The sequence below is a fragment of the Musa acuminata genome, chromosome BXJ3-11, assembly GCF_036884655.1.
Source record: "Musa acuminata AAA Group cultivar baxijiao chromosome BXJ3-11, Cavendish_Baxijiao_AAA, whole genome shotgun sequence".
Lineage (NCBI taxonomy): Eukaryota > Viridiplantae > Streptophyta > Magnoliopsida > Zingiberales > Musaceae > Musa > Musa acuminata.
This window is the reverse complement of record NC_088359.1, coordinates 7323101-7340644: the sequence shown is the minus strand read 5'-3', so window position 1 is coordinate 7340644 and position 17544 is coordinate 7323101. Positions and strand designations below refer to the sequence as shown.

Below are 17544 nucleotides of genomic sequence, written 5' to 3'. Positions count from 1 at the left end.
TAGTAGATCTTCTTAATGTTATACCAATGGTTCCTTGAGGAACTTGTGGTTCAACTAATTGTTCAGTAGCTTGTTGTAATTCCTGAACTGCTTGATCTATTAGAATACTATCAATAACTTGTGGAATTTCAATGATTGGTTGTTCAGCACTAGTTTGTACTTGAGGAGTGCTATGAACTATAACCAATCTATCATTTGATGTGGAAGGTTGAGATTCTATATGATCATGTGCGGAAACTATGTTCCTGAAATGATCGCTCCCACTAATCACATCATCCTCAAGAAATTTAGCGTTTCTTGATTCCACAATCCTAGTTGTGTGAGATGGACAATAGAACCTGTAACCTTTGGACTTTTCGGCATATCTAATGAAATACCCACTAACAGTCCTCGGGTCCAGTTTCTTCTCTTGTGGATTATATATCCTGACTTCAGACGGACATCCCCAAATGCGCATATGTCGCAAACTCGGTTTCCAACCTTTCCATAGTTCAAATGGTGTCTTTTGGACAACCTTGGTTGGAACTCGGTTTAATATATACACAATCGTTTTTAATGCTTCAGTCCACAAGAACTTAGGAAGATTGGAGTTGCTAAGCATACTCCGCACCATGTCCAATAATGTTCGGTTTCTTCTTTCTGCAACACCATTCTGGTCTGGAGAACCAGGCATAGTGTATTGGGCAATAATCCCATGTTCTTGAAGAAACTTAGCAAAAGGACCAGGTGCTTGTCAAATTTCAGTATATCTACCATAATATTCTCCACCCCTATCTGATCTCACAATTTTAATTTGCTTACCACATTGGTTCTCAACTTCAGCCTTAAAGACTTTGAAGGCATCCAATGCTTCATTTTTATTATGAAGCAAATATATATACATATATCGTGAGTAATCATCTATAAAGGAGATGAAGTATTTCTGACCATGTATGTCCATGTCTGGACAACATATATCAGTATGAATTATTTCTAATAAGTCTGAACTCCTATTAGCACCTTTTTTGGACTTATTGGTCTGTTTTCCTTTAATACAGTCTACACAAGTCTTAAAATTAGTAAAATCAAGAGTACTAAGTACCCCATCTTTAACTAATCTTTTAATTCTCTCTATGGAGATATGTCCTAATCTCCGATGCCATAATATAGAGGAGTCCTCATTAATATTACACCTCTTAATGCCAGCGTGAACATGCATTGAACCTTGAGTATTATCATTTTGTAATAAAATATGGTAAAGACCGTCAGACAAAATACCATTCCCAACACAATCAGATTTATATAATAAACGAAATGATGTGTCTTTAAAATGAAAGGAATATCCAAATGGTACGAGTCTGGAAACAGAAATTAAGTTTCGTGAGAAACTTGGTACATAAACGGTTCTTTCCAATTTTAAAACAAAACCACTACTTAAAGTTAAAATGCATGTTCCAATTGCTTCCACATGTGAGCCCATCTTATTTCCTGATAAGATGCTTTGCTCACTTCCCACTGGCTTCCTTAGGTTTTGCATACCCTGCAAAGAGTTTGCAATATGGATTGTTGATCCAGAGTCAATCCATCAGGTGTTAATATTAACATTGACTATATTAGATTCATAACATACATATGAGGTTGGTTTACCTTTCTTTTCAAGCCATTGTTGGAATTTCGTACATTCCTTCTTCATGTGTCCATTTCTTTTACAAAAGAAACACCTTGCTTCTTTCTTGATATCAGCTTGGGGTGGTATTTTACCTTTTCCCTGTTGATAAGCTTTTTGATTGGCTTGATGTTTGTCAGTTTTGTTCTTCCCTCGAGTGGTTACCATCAATGCACTCTCACCCAATTCCATTACTAGCCTCTCTTCTTCTTGAACACACATGTTCATTAATTCATTAATTGACCATTTATCCTTATGTGTATTGTAAGAAATTTTAAAAGGGCTATATTGAGGTGGAAGGGTGTTCAGAATATAGTGCACCAGGAAGGATTCTGACATATTAACCTCAAGTTTCTTAAGTTGAGTCGTAATATCTCGCATTTGCATTATGTGCTCACGCACACCCTTTATGTTGGTGAGTCTAAGGGATGAAAATTTCATTATAAGGGTGCTTGCTAGTGCCTTATCCGAAGTGACGAATTGTTCATCAATAGCTTTTAGCAAGTCTCGGACATTTTCATGCTGGTCAACAGAACCACGTATGCCAACAGTTATCTTAGTTTTGATAAACATCACGCTGAGTCGATTGGATCGCTCCCATCGCTCATATAACGCGATCTCAGTTGGAGTGCTGGTATTAGTGACTATAGGTGGTTCGTCTTTTCTAATAGCATAATCAATATCCATCCACCCTAAATGGAGGAGAACCCTCTCCTTCCATATCTTATAGTTATCACCACTAAGTTCGGGAATATCACATCGAATATTAGAGAAATTAACAGTTTGAGAAACTGCATAAAATCAAACATGCTTATGTCAAAATTTGAAGCTTAATAGACTAAATTACATGTTTTATCAATGTGAAACATGCCAAAAATATGAATCTCATTACATAAAAATTGTCTGTAGGCTAAATTCTTAATTCAAATAGATTCATATGGTCTTTATGATAAAACTATCAAATTATATTTCAATTCATAATGCCTGTGGGTAAATTATGAAAATAATCTGATATTTTATCCTGATTAATTATATTAAATACAATAAAAGATCATGTGGGATAATAATTATTATACGAAATATAATCAATCATAATATGATGTCTAATTACTTATGTGATCCTTATTTTAACTTTATATATAATTTTAATTAATTAAGTATGTTGTGGCTAATTCTTAATTAATTAAGATTATATGGATCACTAGACATTTTAAACATAAAAAAAAAAATTTGCTCATAAACATAATTTAATATAACTAAATATGCATACATAATATGAGCATTTTACCGACTAAAAATGTTGAAAATGATATTTCCTCATGATTTTCAACAAAATATATCAACAAGTTTGCAAGAAGAAACCAAAATCAAATCATTTTCAGGGCATAAAAATGAAAACTTTTTCATATCAAGGCAGAGGTCATTCGGCTCTGATACCAAATGTAAGAAATTTTAATGAAGCCAACTTGTGTTTCTAAATCATTGTAATAGAAACACAATAAAACTAATGCGGAAACGAAATAGCGTACCTCCAGCCATTGTCGCCAAGAATTTCTGCAGAGGTTTCTTCTTGAACTTTGGTTCTTCTCGGCTCAGAACTCTCGCTTTAGATGGTGTAGGAAAGCCTTTCGCTTCAAAGAGATGATTAAGCCAAGGGACCAAAATCCTCATGTATATATAGATGTTCTCCCATCAAGAACATTTATTATCACCAACTCATAACGTTCAAGAATTAATTCAAATTTGTAACGTTTGGACCATAATGAAGAACTTAATGATATTAAATATTTAATTTAATAATAATAGTTTCATACATAAAGAATAAGAAACTGAAATCATTTAAACCATAATAAATGAAGAAATTCATGATAATAAATTATGAATCTTAATAAGAACGATTACGTTATTATTAAATAAGATATTTAATAATAATCGTTACACAAAATAGCAACTTTTGAGATGTGTAAAATAGCAAAATAACTTGCTTTTTGAAATGAGCAAGTTAGCACTTCTCTTTAGATGTGCAAGCACTTTTGATTCTTCTTTAGATGTGCAAACTAACATTTTTTGGTTTCTTGAGTTGCTAGCAAGTTTCTTTCTCCTATTTGTATTGAAAGTCATAAGTATTGAAAGTCCATGAATCAAGATTCTACTTTTGTAAATAAAAAGAGGAAGGATTCATATAGAAATGATCGATCTTATAAAAGATCAACTATACCAAAAGTCTATGAATAAAATTTTTACTTTTGTAAATTACAAAATGAATGATAGGAAACTATCTCAATTTAAAAAGAAAAACTTAATTTTTAAAAATTAAAAAATCTAAAAAATGTATAAGGGGAACTCATGCATTCGGAAGATTTAACATGCCTAATTCTTAAAGAATTATATGTATTATAATATCATTAAGAAGTACATAGTAATATTGAAAAGCACGTAACGTTAAAAAGTATATTATAGAGTGTAAGGTTAAGGAGTACAACACATTAGAGTTTTCCCTTTTTTTTCATCCACATTTGGCTTTTAGCAATCCAACAACCATATTTAACATTTCAGTAGTACTAACATTTAAGTCAATATCAATAATATTCAAGCTAACATTTAACCATGTTTAAGCGGATGATACCAATCTTATATTTAACATTCAAGTAATCACATTTTACTTATCGAAAGAACAAGCTTCCCAGTACTATTGAGATGTGCAGGTCAATAATTTTCTATCCTTATACATCAATGTTTAAATCATATCATGAGACATATAAATCATAAATATAAAAAAATTTATAATACAATTCAAGTCAAAAACATCAAAAAGTCTGATATCCTATGATTTATTTGGATAAATCATTTCCTTAATCAATATAGGGAAAAATCATAGGAGAATAATTAATAAAAAACTTAGAAATAAATTAAAAAAATATTAGGTAAAAGAATCAAGATTTGTTTAGAGAAATATTCTCGAGAATCAAGAAAATTATTTCATGTATACATCTGAAGTTGTAAACACCGACATATCATCTTATATGAAAATAAATTCAAATTCATCATTAAAATTACTTTTTGAGAAATCCAAGAAAGCAATATAGATAGTTTCCTATAAGATTAAAAATAGGTAAGATTCTTTAGCTTTAATTCATTTTGATACCTAGTATACTCTAGTATTCCATACAAAAACTATGCATCATCATTTAAAACCGAAAGACAATATTTATCAAAAAATCATCAAGATCAAAAGTATAACATATATTTCTAAAACATAAGATTTTAAATCATCATTACTTCAAATCCTCATGCATAATATAAAATCATCTAAGTATAATTTCATTGAATATAAATCATCTTCAATTAAAATTATTTTGTTTTGATTAGTGAGCTTTGTGAAGTATGTTGGATCTCTAGTTATAAGCCTTGAGCATCTACTATCAAAAATTTATTTTTGCTCTTAGCTTTCGATCGTAGAGATGTCTATAAGAAATGTGAGTTTCTTTTAGGTACCTATTTGACTTTGGGTCTCTCGTTAATAGATCTACCTATCTTAACTATTAGCATTTAGTTATTCATGGCTCTTTTAGGAACCCAAACTAATTTATATAGATTATACTTTTTAAATGAACATCTATATACATAATGTCCAAATCTACCACAAAAATTATATTTATTTCCGGGTGAAACATGTAATATAGGTCCTTTAACGAAGATAGTTAGCTTTTGCTAGTGTTACTCATAAAGTCAATTTCTTCTTTTCTATGAACATAATCATTATTAATAAGGATCATGGTTAGAGATTTATTACTTATATTAATTTTTTTTAATATTTCTTGTAGTAAAATATTTTCTTTCTTAAGTGAATATATCTCTTCACACTTAGTGGAAAGAGTTAACGTACTATCATCATTTTTTAATTTATCAAATTCACTAACAAGAGAAGTATGCTCTTTTTTTTAATAATTTATATTTTTTACTATCTAAATTAAAATCATTAAAGGTATTAAATAATTCATCATAAGATAAAGAAGATTTGTTTGAATTACATACCTCATTACTAAATATCATTAATGTGTAATTTACAACTTCTTATTTATTAGTAGGCTCTTGCCTTAGGATGCAGTTCAACTATCCCAAGTAGTTTTGAGTGTTTTTTTTTCTTTGGTAGTTTCTTCTTTACTTTGAGATATTCATTTTTGAAGTATCCTGACTTTTTACATTCATAGCAAGTTATTTGGTCTTTTTTTAGTTCACTTTTGTCCTTAGTATCATTGTTTTATTTTGTTCCTTTTTAAAAATTAAAAAAAAAATTTGTAAGAAGCGCTAAGTCATTATTATCATCGTCACTTGAGTTTTTTCTCAAGTGGTCTTCTTTGATTCTAAGTGTCAAGTCCTTTTTATTTTTTAAAAGGTTGTTCTTAAGTTCATCATATGCAATACATGTCATTTCATATGTCATCAAAGACCCAATAAGTTTTTCGATCAAAAAATTGTTCATGTCCTTTACTTCTTGTATTACCATAACTTTAGGATCTCAACTTTTTAGAAAGGATCTTAGTATTTTATTAATAAGTTCAAAATTAGAAAAAAATTTACCAAAAACTTTTAGATCATTGATGACATTCGTAAAACGGGTGTACATGTCTCCAATAGTCTTGCTTTGTTTCATATGAAACAACTCATAGCTATGAACCAAAAGATAAATTTTTGACTCTTTAACCCTATTTATACCTTCATGTGTGCTTTTGAGTGTGTGTCAAATCTCGTGTACAGTTTCGCATATAAAAATCCGATTAAATTCATTTTTATTAAGAGTACAAAACAAAGCGTTCATCGCTTTAGCATTCAAAGAAAAAGTTTTCCTCTTCAAATCATTCTATTCGTTTATTGGTTTGGAAGACTTTTCAAAATCGCTTTCAACAATGTTCTATAAATTAAAATTCATAGAAAGCAAGAAAATTATTATTCTAATTTTCCAAAACGTGTAGTATATCCCATTAAATATAGGAGGACGAGTGATAAAAAAACCCTCTTGATTGTCGGTAAAAGTTATTTCTCATGGGTGTTAAACCAAATAAGAAAAACCTTGGCTTTGATACCGACTGTTAGGATTAAATCGACATTAAAAGGGGGGATGAATTAGTACTTATATAAAAATATAGAGTATTTAGAAAAATCATTTCGATAAAATCGTAAAAGAAATGTGTTTGAACTTAGAGAAAGTGTGAAGTGGAGTGAGTAGCCAAATCAATAAGCAATATAAAGGAAAAAGACAAAGAAGAGAAGGCACACCAATTTTATAATAGTTTAGTCATCATGACCTACATCCACTCTCGATTCCTCCTTTGTCAAGGCCATCAATATTCATTATCGATCTTTTTTCAATGAACGAAGATCAATTACCCTTTTATAATCTTTTTTTCTTTTTCACAGGTTTAGGAGATAATCTTTACGAGCCACTCACCCCTCTCTTAAGTTGAAATTAACACTTAGAGCTAGAGTAGAATTCTCACAAGATTACAACAATGTTTTCCTCAATTTTTGTTTTCAGTTGATGTGTTAACCGAGTAGGGAGGAGTGGAGTATTTATAGGCCTCCAAATGGATTCAAATTTGAAGACAAAATGGTCTCATCCTAGGTTTTCGAGGTATTGGCGGTACTACCGCCCAGTTTGGGCAGTACGATCGCCTGATAAAGCCTCGGAGATTGGACTCTAGCGGTACCATCACTTGGTAACATTAATTGTTGGCGATACCACTACCCAGACTGCTTGGGAGGTCGAGCCTCAAGCGGTGCTACCACTTGAGCCAAGTAAGGGTCACTGAATAAGTCAAACAACAGGCCCAATTCAGCCCTAATTCGGGCCTAGTTAGCCCCTAATTAAGTTAGTAGGATTACTCCTTAAACTAACTCAAATTGATGCCTAACTATGATAATTAAGGTTAAATAATTATAATGCAAGCAATCCTAGTTGTCTGGCACGTCAATTGTTCATCCGAAATCCCGACGAAACTTCCGGCGCACTCCCGACGATGTTCCAACAAGCTTTCAACGAACTCCCGATGAGCTTCTAACGCATCATTCGAACTTTCGGTGTATTCCCCGATTCTTCTGACCCGATGCCCAATCATTGACTTCGACCCAACGTTCAATTCTTCTTTGATTATTTTACATTTTCACAATCGTAAGTAGTCCTACATCACTTTTCTTAATACATAAATTATATCATTAATTCATCAATTGATTTCATCATCAAAATCTAATATTCAACTCAGATTTACTTAATTCATCGATAGATTCAACTTAGATTTACTTAATTCATCAATACATAGCTTACAATTACTTGACCAATATATTTTACTTATAGTGATCAATATTCTACTCTTTTGACCCTCAAATTATGATTATCTAATTAATCAAAAATTTTAGAATATTAATTTTTTGATTGATTATATTTAATAATGAGTCACAAGTAATTTTACAAGCAAAGAAGGTTGAGAACTATTAAGGTGTTTTTTTTAAAAAAGGTAAACAATGTAAGAATCCAAATCTTTTATTTTTTATATCTTCAAATGATGATGTGGAGATCTCCTTCTTTTGGACTTACCTCTTACATGTCAATATCCTAAAATTCTTTTTCAAACCTATGAATGCTTATGATGATTTGATCAATGTGTTTTACTTTTAGTGATTCTACCCCTCCACCCTCAAACTATGATTATCTCATTAATCAAAAGTTTTAGGATGTTAATGTTTTGGTTGATAGTATTTAAGAATGAGTATTGTAATGTAATTTAAAAAGCCAAAAAAGAGATGTTAGGAACTATTAAGGTTAAACAAAAATAATGTACTTTTGAGTTAAATCAATAGTTTTAAAATATGAATTTGAAAGTAAAATGTGTTGACATTTTTTGGGTAATCTAAAATAAAACAACAAATGTCTTTTGAGCTATTATCAAAGACAAATATGTAATTTAATAATAAATATAATATAATAATTAGTCGACGTACGGTGACGATGAATAATCAATTTTATCGAGTTAAACTTTGAATCCTTATGATTCCTAGACAAAGAGAGGTGGAGTGAACCAAGGAAGATAGAAAAATAATAATAATACTGAGAGAGAGAAAAAAAAAGGAGAATAGTAGAAAAAATAAATAAATAAATAAATAATTTTGAATATGAGATTTAAATGTAAGACAAGTTTGGGTTAAGAACTGTATTGTATAAGATAGATGATTTGATTTGGAATCCTAATGTATAATGCTATCCTAATTAAATAAGAAAGATTTTTGTGATTAGGTTCATATTATCAAGTTCCAATCTTAATCTTAGGAATCAATGGGGGCATGTCGGGTTACTGCTATCGCAGGCCCAATGGGGCCCGTACACCAACCATAAACATTAACGTGGAGCCAAAAATTAATCTTTCTTTGTGAAATATAGGATTTAGTTTTGGTTAAGCTATAAATCATCAGTAATTACATATTATCCTTATAATTAGTTAGATCTTTATACTTTTAAAAATTAAATTGAGATTTTTATATTTGTAAAAATAAAATATTTAATCTTATTATTCCAATAAAATCTTTTATTTTTATTTTTTATTTGGAAAATTTGCACTTCAATTATCTACCTATATTTCTTTGTGAAATATAGGATTTAGTTTTGGTTACGCTATAAATCATGCGTAATTACATATTATCCTTTAATTAGTTAGATCTTTATACTTTCAAAAATTAAATTGAGATTTTTATATTTGTAAAAATAAAAATATTTAATCTTATTATTCCAATAAAATCTTTTATTTTTATTTTTTATTTGGGAAATTTGCACTTAAATTATCTACCTTTGTAAGAAGAGATAGGTAAAACGTCATCCGATAAATAGGTTCGATATCTTTATCGATCGGTTCTTCTTCCCCGATCCCTGCCCTAACCTGGCTGGACATTCCTCAAAGAAAATCCTGCCGATTTCTCCGACTTCGTGTTGACGTCCGTCGAAATCTGATCGTCGTAGAGGCAGATCGGAGAGGCGTCTCCGCAACCTTTTGCTCGGAGATGTCCTCCTCGGGGCAGCCGCAGTTCCGGTACACGCAGACGCCGTCGAAGGTGCTCCACCTCCGGAATCTGCCGTGGGAGTGCACGGAGGAGGAGCTCGTCGAGCTCTGCAAGCCCTTCGGCAAGATCGTCAACACCAAATGCAACGTCGGCGCCAATCACAACCAGGCCTTTGTTGAGTTTGTAAGTGCCGGAGCCTGATTGTTTGATGCGTTTCTTGAGACTTTTGGTGAAGATCGCAAACTGGTCTTCTTGGATCCATTTCTTGGATGTTTCGGTGAATATCGCAAACTTGAGATTGCTTTTAAGGGTTTCTGATACTGAATCGATGTGTCCTTGATGGATCATATCGAATGCTATCACGGTATATGGGTTGTCGAAAGGATGGGGATGAGCCAAATTTGGAACCACAAGACATGCTTGAGAATTTTTTCTTGCTGCCATATTCTGGTGGGCTATAATCATGCTTTTTGTACTTGGGATTATGATATCGCAGTGGCCTGGTTGACATTTTTAGCTCCAACTGATCTAAAGCATTCTATACTCGTTTTGGTAGGAAATAACATATTTCATTATAGGAGATATATGTAGTTTCTTCCTTATGCTTTTGTTTTCCTTTTCTTGATTTGGTTTTCGCACTCCTTTTCTAGAAGAAGGATAAATATTACCTGTTTATATGAGGTTCTTGTCGTTCTTGTGGTACTTGTTGCCTTTCCCCCTCCACATATTTGTTGCTTTGTTAGAAAGAGCATTTAGATATTGCATTGTCTTCGGAACATGATAGCCCAAACTGGTTATTGACACCTTCTTTCAGGCGGAACTTAATCAGGCAATCTCGATGATCTCATATTATGCATCTTCATCTGAACCTGCACAAGTTCGTGGCAAAACTGTTTACATACAATATTCAAACAGGCAAGAAATTGTAAACAACAAGGCCTCCGGTGAGGTTGTTGGGAATGTTTTGCTCGTTACCATAGAGGGCGTGGAAGCTGGTGATGTCAGCATCGAAGTTATTCATTTGGTGAGTCCAGTGACTTACTTTTTTTAATTTAAAATCTTGTCATTGCATTTAAGATAAAAATTTGTGTACGCTTTAAGCATTTCTAGTAATTTGGATGGTCTTAAAGTTGAAATGATATAGGGGATTTTTTTTTTTGATGTGATATGTGTCTCGAAGCTAATCTTGTTTTACTTCTTTGACTTCTTGTAACATGCTCTGAATGGGTTACCAGGTCCATTTTAACACGGAGTATATCTCGTTATCAGCATCTACATTCGGAGAGATACCATGTTTGTTTTACTATCTCATTCTTTTGACTATTTTGTTATGAGTCTCTGAATCTTACTGTTTGATGAATGTTAATCTCTAACTGCTTTTTCCCATCATCGTTAAGTTGTAGGTTACACTCACCTTGTGTGTGAAGCTGTTTTTGGAGGTTAAACTTCCACTCCCTAGGATTTCTCAAAAACTTTTAATATTTTCTTATTGGTTGATATGATTCTTTTATGTTGTTAGATATCAAGATTTTCTTCTACTAATAATGTAATTTGCTAATTATTCTGCTTAAGGAGGATAGTTATATTTGTCTTTCTTTTGTCGAAGCAGCGAGTAATAATTTGGTCCATGCATGATGTTCATATCATTAAGTAAAAATTTGCTCATATATGTTGCCACTGGAGTCATGATGAAGGCCATTGTGCCACAGGTGCCATTCTGCACTTACAAATGAGATCGCTTCATTTTCCATCTGACCTGATGTCATTTGATTACCATAGCATCATTCCTTTATTTTCTAGGAGTATTGATTCATCTTCTTTCTCAGGTGTTCTCTGCATTCGGATATGTTCACAAAATTGCTACTTTTGAAAAGGCTGCTGGTTTTCAGGTAGTGTATTTTGCTCACTATTCTGGACATGAATTTAGGACTGCAACTCATTGTTATGCTTCCCTTTTTTTTCTTAGGCTCTGATCCAGTACACTGATGCAGCAACTGCTTCAGAAGCTAGAAATGCCTTGGATGGAAGAAGTATCCCAAGGTTGTCTCAGTTTCTGTCAGTTGAACACATTTGGAAGAAGCAATACATTCTCTCCCTCTGTCACACTCTCTCCTCACCATTCCCGCTTTTTTGCTGAGCATATTGTGTTTTCATGAACTGCAGGTACTTGCTTCCAGAGCATGTTACATCTTGCCACTTGCGGATTTCTTTTTCTGCACATACAGATTTAAATATCAAATTCCAGTCCCATCGGAGCAGGTATCTTCATGCAGCAACCACACTGGACAATTTTTGTTTTGTTGTTTTTTTTTACCCATTAGACCATGATGGACATGTAATATTTGTAGACTTGGATGTTTATGTTTTACTAATTTAGATTTAGCATAATACAAAGGCAAGTTAGGTCTTGTATGTTATCTGAAACAGATTTGTTGTTAGTCCCTCTAACTTGACATACTTCTTAACAGTATATGACAAATTATATAACAAAGTCCTAATTGTGACCTTTAGCAGCTAGATGACAATGGCCAATGTGAAACACCATCGTAAGTATCAGGCTAAAAAGTTCTATATCAGTTGGCTTCGGCACATTCTTGCAGTTTCTGGCATATATTTATGTTTGATGGAGGTCTGGAATCTCGTAACTGAAACAGTTGTATGGTGATTTACTTTCCCACTCAATTTGTATCATGTGAAGTCCTAGATTGTTTCTATTGATGTGCACTGCTTATTCTTGGAAGTCTGTTGTACCTACCTGCATCATCATTATTTAGATTGTCACAAATCTTTGGGACATTATGGCTTGTCATTGTTGTTGTAATTTTCGTTTATCTTTATGACGTGCTATCTAAATGAAGCTCTTATCAATCCATCAAATATTATATTTTGCAGTTTTCACTTTGTTCTATGTATTTTGGACTTCAACTTTTTAGTGTGTTAATCTTTTATTTGTTTTAAAACTTTAGCGTATAGTCATGGACAAATTTACAATTGTAAAATTTGATCTGATGCTAGATAATATCATGCAGGGATTTCACTAACCCTTACCTTCCTGTGAATCCTTCTGCAATCGAGGGTACTTTACAGGTTTGGTTCCGCATTTCAAAATTTCCACATTATGTTTGTGGTCAGTTTTCATAACTAATGATTATTCATCTTCAGCCTGTTCTTGGTCCTGACGGGAAAATGAAGGAGCCTGAGAGTAATGTGCTGCTTGCGTCCATAGAGAATATGCAATATGCTGTCACAGTTGATGTTCTTCACACAGTGAGACATTTCTCCTATCGCTCTGTTTTATGTGTCAAATAACAATGCGAAGTTTACTCGAGCTTTTCATTCAGGTGTTTTCAGCTTTTGGTACTGTCCAGAAAATTGCAATATTTGAGAAAAATGGTGGAACTCAGGCATTAATTCAGTATCCAGGTAGGAGGTTTCTGCTGAACTATATGCCCTTATTTAGTTTTGCAAAAGGAAAGTTCCTTTATTAAATGGTTTTATATTTTAAAGATGTAGGAGATGTTTGGCACCAGGACCTTTAAACAAAAAATGTACACCTCTTTCCAGCGCCTTCACTTCCACTACCCCTTATGATTTCCAATTTCCCCCACTGTCCCTGGCTTAGAACCAGATGCAGTCGAGGTTCAAAGTGTTAAACTTAAGCTAACCCTTTCATCCATTTTGTTTCTATTTTCATCCATATTTTCCTGTATTGGCCTACTAGTAGTCTTGCAAGAGTCTAAAAAAGAAAATTTTGGTTCAATATTGGCACTTTAACATAATCTTGTTAGACTGCCAAAGCTCGAACTCTCTAATATCACCGTAATTGGCTGTGTTCTTTGGTTATTTTCCTTTCATGCTAATATGTTTTCTCTTTCAAGAGTCCTAATGAGAATAGAATAATATGAACTGTTATTATGTGGCCCTTGTTAGGGTTGGATGTTGGGAATTGAAAAAAAGAATAATTTTTCTCTTGGTTAATGTGCCTTTCTCTCCATTCTCCTCTGGATTTCCAATACCTATATCTTTTTTCCCTTTTATCGTCTCTCAAAATTTTCTTTTTTTTCTTTCTCAAAATTCCTAAACTATGGATTTCTACTTCCTCTAGTGTGCTGCATACTTCAGTAGTTCTTTCAATTGACTTCAAATTTTCTCGCCTTCGAAACATCAGCTCCAAATTTTTCTGTTTTTATCTTTGAAGACCTGTTTTGTTTACTTGTTTTTTCTTCATATCAAAGGTTCCTATGATTGGGATCAGCTTCATATTCCCTGTACTTCCTATGAGCTCTCGACTGGTATGAAGCAAGATTTGAGCCATTTGAGACCATGGGGATCGAGTGGACTTGTTCATGTTCTAAATTTTAGATAACAAAAGCAAAACTTGCTTTTTCTTATAACATAAAGGTAAATTATAAATAATAAAAGAATATGTCCTAAAATATTTTGCTTACCCATCAAATTTATGTGTGTTTTTTTTTGAAATATTGCATAGTCAAAAATCTGAAAATACAGAATCAAAGGAGTTGTGCTTAAGTCACAGAAGTCACTTCCATGTCCCCCTCTTTGTCTTCTCTCCTTGCTGTTTCTCATCTCCGGGTGCAGAGGCGGTGGCACTGGACTTATGTTCAATTCTGTTATGTTCTTGCACTTTTGCTGGTTGTTGATGACACTGGTAGCTGCTTCTCTCTTGCCTCTCCATGATTACCTATTTTGGGCTCGAATGGTTTGAATTAGTTTCTCCTGGCTGACTTTGAATGATTTTTCTGGTGATCTATTGATCTGGGCGAGAATTGAGTTGACTGTGTCTGTTTGTAATCCAGATCAGATAAATATGGCAAAACATGGTCTAGTTTCTTTTGCCCTTTGGCCCTTTGATCTTGTAGGAGTTTATGTGGAATAGCCATCACCATCCTCTCGCACCTATTGGGTAGTGCAGCAATGGATACTTTAGGAGCTGGAGTAGAGGTGGAAATAGGGTCAATACTGAAATATAGAAAGCGGGGCATGTGATGCAGAGGCTGCTGGCAATTTTAACAGGAAAGAAAAATGAAAAAAAGGACGTTTTCTTGCTAATTATACTGGTTGTGGGAGTTTGAGATGGATGGAGCGAAGAGGTCTTAGACTCTCAAATGGTGAGGATAGAGTCGGTTGAGGATGCCTAATCCCATATTGGATAGAGTTGGAACACTTTTCATGGTTTACGACTGTGTGGAAGATGGTGATGACTTAGATGTATGTCAGGAACCTGCTGAGTGTATGCAGTCAAGATAGCTTTTCTTATAGACAACTAGTTTGGAGTTTGTGGTTGTTCACTATAAGCTGGAAGATGCCGTAGGAAGCTATGGTAGGAGATGAATGAACCTGAAATTCCTTAGTTCTTTTGTGAAAGGATGTGACAATTAACAATAGTTGAAAAAAAGTCTTCTATGATTGTTTTGAAGTTTTTGTTTGCCCATTCTCTTCTCACTAGATAGGATCACTTTTCCCTATCACATGAGTTACCAAGTTATTATCACATTAAAAATAACCATGCTCGTTGGTTAATTCATCCATATTCTTTTTAAAAATTCTCCCTTCTTTTGGATACTATGCTCTGTTTATGTCGTAGTTTATTCTAGATATGGACCATATTCATCTTATGGTGTCCTCGTCCCTCGAGGTTTGATTTCACCTTTGTGCTTTTTGTAACCTTTAGTTTAGCTTCTGATTTTATTTATGAACCGTACTAATCTTGCATCCTCTCTCTCTATGCTTGAATTCACCTTGGACATCAAGCATGTAGTTTCACTTTAACACTTAAATGCTGTGACTCCTGAAAATAGCAGAAGGAATTTTGACTTGAACAACAGTAGTTTTCTTGTTCAGAATTCTATATTTTCTTTGAAATGCTATTTTTCACCGGCCTTGATGTCTCAAAATTTCTCTGTACGTATTTTTCAATTTTGTTTTCCTACAAAATACAAAGAAGATTATTTCTTTCAAGGATTTGTCTGCTAGAGAAATTGATATCACTTTTCATTTTTTATCAGATGTGACCACTGCAACAGTTGCCAAAGAGGCTTTGGAGGGACATTGCATTTATGATGGTGGCTATTGTAAGCTTCATCTGTCATACTCTCGTCATACGGATCTCAACGTGAAGGTACATCTATAATGTTTATGGGTTATATAGAGTAAAAAACTGAGGATATCATTTAAAGACTCTCTTTGGCTCTTATTTCATTCAATTTGCTCTATCAAGCAAGAAACTTGGAAATTGAGACATTTGTGTAATATTTATTCATTTCCTTTTGGGAAGTCCAGAAACAAAATATGAAAACATTAATATGGTTTCTTTATTTGTTACTTGTCGTATCTTCCAAACTAGATTGCTTATAGAATGTTCAGTTCCTTGTAAAATCAATTTATCATATTTAATCTTTGTACCATCAGCAAACACCCTTTGTTCTCCGCCATTAATCCATACGACATAATCTCATATTCTATTCTTCTCTAATGTTAACATGAACTTTCTATGTGCATTACTTTCAGGCATATAGTGACAAGAGCAGGGACTACACGGTTGCTGACACAGGGATACTTGCAGTGCCACAAGGTTCCTCCGTGACTATTGTTTCCACTGGTTTGCAAGCTAATCCTCATGTGGCAGGAACCTTTGTTAGCAACTTGGGCATGCAACAGGCATTTCCAAACAGACAGATGCCTTCTTGGGATCCAAATAAGGCCAACTATGCGTCGATGGGTGGGACGTTCCCCGGCCAGCCATTTGGTCCATCTGCTGGTGCACCGTACCCAGCCTCAGCTGCCCGTCCCACTGCATCAGCTGGTTATGTCCAAGCTTCACAACAGATGCCCCAGTATGGTATTCAGCCAAGGCCTGCTGCGGCCAGGGGCGCACCATTCATCGGACATCCTCCTAGGTATTTCTAAGTTTGCTACTCAGTTAAATCCACCCTGGCACTCCCTATTTTGTTCTGCTGTCTCAACCCACTGTTTGGAGATTCTGCAACTTTGTTATTTGATTGCACTAGATTGTTCTGAGCTAAATGGGTCCAAATCTTTTAATGTGGTTTTCAGCAATGGTATATATAGTACACAGTGGTTTGGTTCCTCTTTCAAGAGGACGTCCTTTAGATTGCACACATTAAATGGCTTGAACAACATGTTCAAGGTCGTGCAAATTCCTCCAGTGAAACCAATTGTTTGTTAGATGGCCGCCCCATGTTCTCTCCTGATGGAAGAGTTGTTTAGATTGATATCTTTCTTGCTCGCAGAGCGTTCGCCCGCGATGACTGAAAAATTCTGGTAATCATCACCAAAAACGAACTAATGCCCTTGCAAAATTAGCTCAACGGTCATCCTAGTAACTTCTCTGTTTGCTTGACTAATTGCTGTTAGCTCAATGACAAGCGCTTTTTCGTTCTACTTTATCAAACACAGGATTAGGGAAAGGTTAGTAAAAAATATTTGAAATGCTGATGATGAAGTTGAGATGCAAGTGTTATCGGCATCCTCGCTAATTTAATTGGTGTTTGGTCAGGTGTTTGTATGTGATCACTGGTAATCACATACATTAATGTTGAGATGCAAACTGCACAATTTAACGGTTGTTGATGATAAAGAGAAAGTTATTCTAATCAATAATAAATGGCGCCTCCTCACCCTCAAATCCACCTCAAGCAATTTACCATATGCTCTCCCCATGACATTCATTATTATGAAGTAATGTCTTGAAGTTGAATGACGCATTTAATACGATATTAATTAATCAATTTTGTTTACAACAAAATCTATTATCAAATAATTATTAATTTTTATACCATAAATTATTATATTACTGGTATTTCACCCTTCCT

The 17544-nt window shown here is 33.7% G+C and overlaps 1 protein-coding gene across 4 annotated transcripts; it reads left to right on the top strand.

Annotated features, from left to right (window-relative positions):
* The first annotated feature begins 9522 nt into the window (after window positions 1–9522).
* LOC135653197 (polypyrimidine tract-binding protein homolog 1-like) lies at window positions 9523–16753 on the top strand. Of its 4 annotated transcripts, XM_065174859.1 has the most exons (12): window positions 9765–9874; window positions 10506–10520; window positions 10607–10715; window positions 10927–10984; window positions 11518–11580; window positions 11658–11731; window positions 11855–11950; window positions 12721–12778; window positions 12854–12958; window positions 13033–13114; window positions 15718–15830; window positions 16220–16753. In XM_065174859.1, the coding sequence occupies exons 3-12, from the start codon at window positions 10690–10692 to the stop codon at window positions 16616–16618; spliced, it is 1074 nt and encodes a 357-aa protein (XP_065030931.1). In that variant the 5' UTR covers window positions 9765–9874; window positions 10506–10520; window positions 10607–10689; the 3' UTR covers window positions 16619–16753. The 4 variants fall into 4 exon arrangements, with proteins under 4 accessions (XP_065030929.1, XP_065030931.1, XP_065030930.1 ...); XM_065174857.1 differs by lacking the exon at window positions 10927–10984 and having other exon boundaries at window positions 9523–9874; window positions 10506–10715; XM_065174858.1 differs by lacking the exons at window positions 9765–9874; window positions 10506–10520 and having other exon boundaries at window positions 10551–10715.
* Window positions 16754–17544: the final 791 nt, after the last annotated feature.

Bases quoted from the DNA above. Each gene is read 5' to 3' on its own strand.
- LOC135653197 (XM_065174857.1), top strand. From the start codon at position 9,692: ATGTCCTCCTCGGGGCAGCCGCAGTTCCGGTACACGCAGACGCCGTCG. The intron at 10,716-11,517 runs GTGAGTCCAGTG...CTTCTTTCTCAG, and splicing joins GCATCGAAGTTATTCATTTG to GTGTTCTCTGCATTCGGATA. The intron at 12,959-13,032 runs GTGAGACATTTC...CTTTTCATTCAG, and splicing joins CAGTTGATGTTCTTCACACA to GTGTTTTCAGCTTTTGGTAC.